This window comes from Myotis davidii, unplaced genomic scaffold (genome assembly GCF_000327345.1).
Source record: "Myotis davidii unplaced genomic scaffold, ASM32734v1 scaffold173, whole genome shotgun sequence".
Lineage (NCBI taxonomy): Eukaryota > Metazoa > Chordata > Mammalia > Chiroptera > Vespertilionidae > Myotis > Myotis davidii.
The window spans coordinates 2,974,321-2,982,121 of record NW_006286303.1 but is presented as its reverse complement, the minus strand read 5'-3'; the positions used below and the strand labels follow the sequence as shown (position 1 = coordinate 2,982,121).

At 37.0% G+C, this 7,801-nt stretch overlaps 1 protein-coding gene across 1 annotated transcript in view; it reads right to left on the bottom strand.

Annotated features, from left to right (window-relative positions):
• The window catches only part of SCFD2 (sec1 family domain containing 2), a 327,218-nt gene that overhangs the window by 288,365 nt on the left and 31,052 nt on the right, over positions 1-7,801 (bottom strand). Inside the window, exon 3 of the mRNA XM_006757824.2 lies at positions 5,540-5,667. Coding sequence (XP_006757887.1) covers positions 5,540-5,667 — 128 coding nt within the window. The remainder of the gene's footprint in view (positions 1-5,539; positions 5,668-7,801) is intronic.

Sequence of the window (7,801 nt, the reverse complement as noted above, 5' to 3'; positions counted from 1 at the left end):
GAAAAGGTACTTTGAATTTTCATTTTACAGATGTTATAACTGGAATTTTCTAGAAGCATGTGCTGATATTACTTTTTAAATTTTATATTGATTCTGGAAGAAAATCATATATGCCTCATATGGAATGAACAGACATGTATTTTTCTCTAGAAATATTGAGTTTATTACTATTACTGATTTATACAATAGATGAAGCATTATTTTTCAACAGATGAAAACAGAAGAAAAGAATAGCTGCCTGCTTCCCACCACTATTGAGACCACAGGGCAAAGAAATCTGGTTAACATGCAGGTGGAAAGATTTAAGTCAGGCATGAGAGAAAAAAAATTCAAGATCAAGATGACCGATACACACAAAAACAAGTTATTAAAAGGGGAAAAAGGAAGACATTACCAAGCTTCTCCCATAAGGATTTGAAGGTCAGTATATACAGCCATCTGTATAGTGAAACTTGGATAAAGCCCAGCTGGGAATTGATGTCCACTTTTATAACACCATAAATACTGAAGACGGTTTTCTGGGATATCCTTTAAACAGTACACATTTCTTGTAGCAAGATTTTTATCTTTACAGTATTACCAAGAGAGAATAAGAAACTAACATAAAAAGAGCATTTTAGTCAAACCGGTTTGGCTCAGTGGATAGAGCGTTGGCCTGCGGACTGAAGGGTCCCAGGTTTGATTCTGGTCAAGGGCATGTACCTTGGTTGCGGGCACGTTCCTACTGGGAGGCGTGCAGGAGGCAGCTGATTGATCTCTCTCATCGATGTTTCTGACTCTCTATCCCTCTCCCTTCTTCTCTTTGGAAATTCAATAAAATATATATATATTTTTTAAAAGAGCATTTTATTTATAAGAATCAATTCAATCAAATGGGTCCAAAGTTCACAAATATATTGCAAGACATGTTTTCAAGATAGTACAGAATAAAGTGTAATTGCCACATGACCAAGGTCACAAATAGAAAATAAATAGCTCTCCCTGAAAGTTATACAAAACAGTGAAATATAAAACTACCAGAAACACTTATGGCTTGGCTTTCTTTGGAAATGGAGCCTTCCTGAGGTGACTTAGACACTGCATTAACGTATATGTAAAGAGATAGAGAGCATGGAAAGAGATAGATGGATTACCCGTTATCCAGGGGCCAGACTACCAGGCTGCCAGGGAAGGAGTATTTCCTTGGTGGGTCTACTCTGACTTGGAAAGAAAAGTCTGTTCTCAGGAGAGCCTCTAGATAAAGAAACTTCCACCCTGCAGCCAACAGCCTTCTAATTCTGTTGGGCTTTTTAAATTCTCATGTTAAGGATCCCTTATGTTGAGAAAACATAAAGATTAATAAGAGGAAGAGGACGATGAAGAAGAGGAGAGAAAAAGAAGAAAAGGAAGATGTACCAATTTAAGTTAAAAATATAGAGCCACAGGTAGATGCTTGAAGAAGGGACACCAGAAATTAAGATTCCCATTTTGCAGACGAGGAACAAGAGAAACAGAGGCAACTAACTCTGTTTTAGGTAATAAAGTATAAAAGGAACTCATTTGTTTAGTGACTTTAACAGTTTCAAACATTATCATTTATTAATTCAATGAAAACTCTTTCTGTCTCTTTCTCTAGATTCTCTTCTTCTTCATACCCCTAAATGGAGTATCCCTTAAGGCTCTGCCTCCAACCCCCTTCTCACTCATTCTACCTTCTCTTTCTGGATGAACAATCTTATATTTACTTTAGAAATATTTTTATATTCCTTATATTATATTTCCTTTAAGAAATTATGTTTCCTTTAGATTAAAGCTTCAACATAACCACTAGGTAACCAAATCCCAAACCTCTACTTTCACTTCTGGAAACCATTACTCTAGTCACATATTTCCCATTGAGATGATCAGGGAACAAATCCTACAAAGAGAGAAATTCCACCCCTAGATCTGGTAGTGTACTCTTCATATACAATTACATGACCATTGGTCATTATTTTCATAATGTGTTTTATCTGCCCAGAAGGCAATAACTAATTTCATTAGGCTATACACTCCTTTTACAGAACACTTTAAATTTCACAAACACTATGTTTCATATATGTAACCATCTCACTTAATTGTACAGGTATTAGATTCCCATTTTTGCAGACAGAAAAACAGATTCAGCAAATTTAAATAACAGGGTCACTTGAAAACAAGATAATATTTTATGTTTCCTATCACCAACAAGGATCTAATAATTGTCTATTACCTCTAGATCTGGATATGTCTAGAAAAAATTTCCGTGAGGTTTCCCCTCTTCTATTTTCACATCCTATCTAATAATAGACAAACATGGTAATTAACCATACCTCCACTACACTTCCCATTGGCTAATCAGCAGGATATGCAAATTAACTGCCAACAAAGATGGTGGCCGGCAGCCACGAAGCTGAAGCAAACATGAGGCTTGCTTGCTCCAGTGATGGAGGAAGCCAAGGTTCCCCGCCTGCTGTGGCCCAGCTCTGAGCTCCAGATGCAACAAAGTTTCAATTATAGAAGCTAAACAAACCCAGATACTTGCTTTATAATAAACCAATTATCCCAATGGATAATTTATCAAGTGAGGACACCCAGAAGGAATATACTGAAACTTGTTTTGTAGGTTCTGTTATGCATGCCCAATCAGAAAATGGCAGTCAAGGCCGTATCGATGAGAGTGGGGGAAATGAGAAAGAAGCAGTTCCTGAGAAGTCTGTGGAAATTTGTGCAGATAACTGGAGCAGGGGAAATGCACTCAAAAATGCGATGGGAGAAAACATCGAACCTGTGAAAATCCTAGTGCCTCCGGGAAGTTCAGCACGTGAAGGAAGTGAGAGGAGCCCCCCGTTAAGGATGTCTGACTACAGCTTAGGCCTGCTCCCCACTGGCAAGTGGACATCCCCTGATGACTCCCAGAGGGATGTCTGATTGCCAGCTTATGCCCAATCCCCCCGGGAGCAGGCCTAAGCCAGCAAGTGGTCACCCCTGAGGGGTCCCAGACTGCGAGAGAGCACAGGCCGGGCTGAGGGAGCCCCTACCCCTGAGTGCACAAATTTTTGTGCACCGGGCCTCTAGTCTAACTATGAGTCCAATGATCTCCAGGAAACTGCCAATGTTCCACTGCAGAGAATATGGCATCCTTTTAAGTAATGGTTCTCAAAGATGTTCCACAGACCCCAGGGTCCCTGAAGCACTTTTAGATAGTCAGAAAAATCAAAACTATTTTCATAATAATACTAAGATGTTACCTGAATTTGTTACTATGCTGTATTTGCACTGATGGTACAAAAACAATGGTGGGCAAAGTGCTGGTGCCTTGGTATCAATCAAGGCAGTGGCACCAAATTAAATAAATAGAGAATTTCACTTCAGAATGGCCATGATGAAACTGTAAATGTTATTAACTTTAATAAATCGGAACCCTTAAGCAAGTGTCAATATTCTGTGTAAAGAAATGAGAAATATACGAAAAGTACTTCTGGTGCATACCAAAGTACAATGACTGCCTTAAGGAAAAGCACTGGTGTGATTGAATTGTGAGCTGTTCACACTGTTTTATGGCTCAAAATTTTTACTAGAAGACAACAGAAAAACTGGTTCTTCACACATTTCCTCCCCCCCCCAAAAAAAAAATGAATGAAATAAATCTATCACTTCACAAAAAACAACTGACAGTCTGTATTGTTAATGACTAAAGTCAAATTTTCATGTGAAAATCATAATTCTGGGAGACTTGTATTTGCCACCATATCTTTACATTCCCAATACTTAAAGATTTTCTAAAGATATCAATGGGGATAATAACAAATGTGGTTTTGTTATATTGTATAATATGTGTCAACATCTGGAGAATGTGCATAATTTAGAGAACCCTTATTTTCCAAGTGTCAATGAAAAATGGTATAAAATAATGTGTGTGTAAGATCCTTTCAAAGTGTAAGAGAGACCAATGGATTTTAATATAACAAAGTGTAGAGATTTTAATGATATGGATTCATATTCTACATTGCAATTAATCTATAATAAATTTCAGTCCTGTTCCTTGTCATATGTAAGGCTTTAGACAACCTAATTTTTCTCTATTCCAGTTTCCTTACCTGGAAAATAGAATATTAATAGTGCCTATCTCACCAGAATTACTGTGAGAATTAAATAAGATAAATACATGTAAAGAATTAGAAGAATACCTGGCACATTGTAAATACTCAGTAAATGTTATTTTCACTTTTCTTATCATCTTTATGTTCCTTAAAGTTCTCATATATATAGTCATCTAACATACTGAAAGTCATGATTTTTTTTATTTCGTTTTATGACCCTGTAACATATTTCATTCTAGGAATCTAGGTTCATCCACATTCCTTTACTTCCAAAATTTTGTTCTTCCATTTCAACTTGATAGTTTGATTTTTAAACTCATAAATAATTAAGAATTTGGGCTAGGAATCTCAGCAAAAAAAACACAACTTAAATTCCATCCAGTAAAATGTACTAATATTTACTAGATATCTAAGAGCAGGTTATAAGTAAGAAAACATTTTTAAAATATAGAAATAAAGTTTCCAGAAATAAATTATACCTATTAACCAGATTCACTATCTACATTCCATATTAATAGAATTATTTAATCAAAAAAAGTAAACCACCAAATTCCTTTTCTAAAATCAAAACATTAGTTCTCTGACTTTTTAATCAAAAGAAAAAAGCTATGCCCTAGCTGGTTTGGTTCAGTGGATAAAGCATCAGCCTGCAGACTGAAGGGTCCCAGGTTCAATTCCGGTCAGGGGCACATGCCTAGGTTGCCGGCTCGATCCCCAGTAGGGAACGTGCAGCTGATCAATGTTTCTTTCTTATCATTGCTGTTTCTATTTCTCTCTCTCCCTCTCCCTTCCCCTCTAAAATCAATAAAAAATATATTAAAAGAAAAAAGCTATTTAAAACTTAAATTTCATTCAGCCAGATTCTTCTAAGACTAAAGACTAAGCTGAATGTGGTGAAAAATGAGATGTATAATAACTTGGTGAAGAAAGGGTAACACTTATGTGACTAGATAATTAGCAGATCATTCTAAAGGTGAGAGGTCAGGCCAAAGCATGTCTGTCTGCTCAATTGTTTTGCTAGCACAATAGTTCATTCATTAATTCAAAACCACTAAAAGAGTTTTCATCCACATTAAGAAGGTAGGAAGGATTTTTAAAAGGGGGAGGCAGAAAAGTATGGGTGAAATAGAATGAAGGAAGGGTGGTCCAGACCAATTTTGATAGTTCTAGATCAACTAAAGAAACTAAAAGAATTATTATTTGTATACAAGGACTCTCCTAGAATTCCCAAAATTGAGTCTAAGAAAAGGGGTCATTGTTGAGCCCCAAGAGTAGTATATACATATTCCCTCCCTACTCTTTTGACAGTTTACAGATACTTCAATACTTTTATCTACATGCCATGCTGGCTAAGTTGGCTCACCGATTAGAACAGGCTTATATGAACTCCCTCAGAGCCTGCAGTCACTGTCCATCCTGGGTGAAGTGGATACACTTACCCATACTCATCTTGATTGGCAGGTTTTCTCTGCTTGCTGCTTCCACTAGATGTCTCCGGACTTCCATCACTGCCTCTTTGTGCTTGGTGTTCAGTAAGGCTTCCCACAGGGCTTTGGCTGCAGTATCACTGCAATAAAACCACAAAGAGCTTTAAAATAATTTCTACCAAATAATGGAAAAGGTTGAAAGCAAAATGATTTCTAAAATATCCTCTTTGAGCACTAAAGTAGTCTTTCCTACTGATAGATTCTAGGCATAGGATTAAATGAAGACTATCTAATCCATTTTAAACAGGACAAAATATTGAGAAATTAGGAAGACAAAACCAAGGCAAAAAAAAAAAAAAAGAGGATGCCCTGACCGGTTTGGCTCAGTGGATAGAGCATCAGCCTGCGGACTGAAAGATCCCAGGTTCGATTGTGGTCAAGGGCATGTACCTTGGTTGCGGGTTCATCTCCAGTAGTGGGTGTGCAAGAGGCTGCTGGTCGATGTTTCTCTCTCATCGATGTTTCTAATTCTCTATCCCTCCCCCTTCCTCTCTGTAAAAATCAATAAAATATATTTTTTTTAAAAAAAAGAGGAATAAAAGCTATATTGTGCTTTGAGAAGTGGGGGAAAACTATATGATATTTTTTAGATATGACCCTTTTTTTAGATTTTGCATTTTAAAGTATTTCAGAGTACAGTTCAACATTGCTACAGTAATAATTAATACATGTTCAAAAATGATTTATCAGTGATTATAAGCATAACAATTTGAGATAACATACATGTATGGAAAGCACAGAGCAATTAGCAATGAGAATTCCTGTTAAAAAACCACTTGATAGAATTCCTAATGAGTAGGTTTTCTAGTGAATGAAAATCAAGAATTAGGCTAAGTAACCAAGGCCTTAAGTATCTACTTTGGGCCTTAGGTTGGAAGGATGGCACATCCTTCCCCATAAACCATGACAACAGAAAGAAGCCCTGCATTGTGCAGGGTCTCATCTGGGCTCACTTGTCCAACAGCCCCCTGTCTCACCCACCCTGCCATGTTTAAATTATAAATGAGCACAGTGTTCTTCCCGGAAGACCGCTACATCAGCCAAGCATACACATTTGTAGTAACATTTCAAAAGCTGAATATAAAGAAACAAAGATGACTTCTGTCCCTTTCCAAGGACTTTTTCCTTCACTTAAAGCTCTACTAACATCTCTTACTATCCAGTTAGCTAATAGTGTGAAAATGAGTGGATTTTTAAAGTTTGGTTTTAAAAGTTATATCTAATAAGATATTAATTTTAACTTTAAAGTTATACCTAATAATACATATCTTTTAAGTTCAAATTTGATTGGGAATAATGGAATGATGTACTTCGGCACTGAGTTTAATGTCGAACATACTAATCTTTCATTAAAGAGTTAGTTGTTTATTATCTTTTTTTTTCTGACTGAACTAACATCACTGCTCAACATATGCCACTTGTTTAGATATAATCAAAACTGTCATTATAACTCTGCACCCAATATTCTATGTTTAATTTAAATAAGCAAGTAAACTCCAAGCCAAGCCCCATTCTCGTGGTTGAGATATAAATACAAGGCATAAGCTTTCAATGACTTAAAGGAAGAAGAGGCAGAGATACAAGCAAAGAAATTATCCCCAAAAGAAGTGTGATAAGAGGTGATCAATGCTGCACAGATTTAGCTGGTAGCACAGAAGGGGGCTCTAATCCTGGCTGGGAGGGCAGAGGCTCAGAGATTGGCACAGATACATACATTCCAAAAACCGCCAAGGGAAGAAGTCATAACTGAATCTGGGAAGGAGAATGGTAAAGAAAGTCCACAAAGAATATATAAAACCTTTATCACAAAACAAGAGGAAGAAGGGTGTTTCAGAATGTGCAGATTCCTAGGTAGACAACACTAATGAGGACTGTTTTGGTTTATGCTAAGGTGCCAGGGAAGGGGCATGACAAGTAAGGGCAAAAGAGAAGGTGGGAGCTACTCCCATAGAGTCCTGCATTACTTTCCAAGGCTTGTCAACTTCAGTCTGTAGGTAACAGGTCGCCAATGAGCATGTGCTTGATTTCACATTCTGAGAAGAGTACCATAGCGTAGCAGTTGTGAACACAGTCTTTATCATCATTCAAAACTAGGTCTATTTCCTGCGGGGTTTTGGGAAAGTTACTTAACTTCTCCAAAGCTCTGAAGGCAATAGAGAACCACTGCGAAATTCTGAGCAGGGGAGTTAAAGTCCCATTTCCTCAGTTTATAGT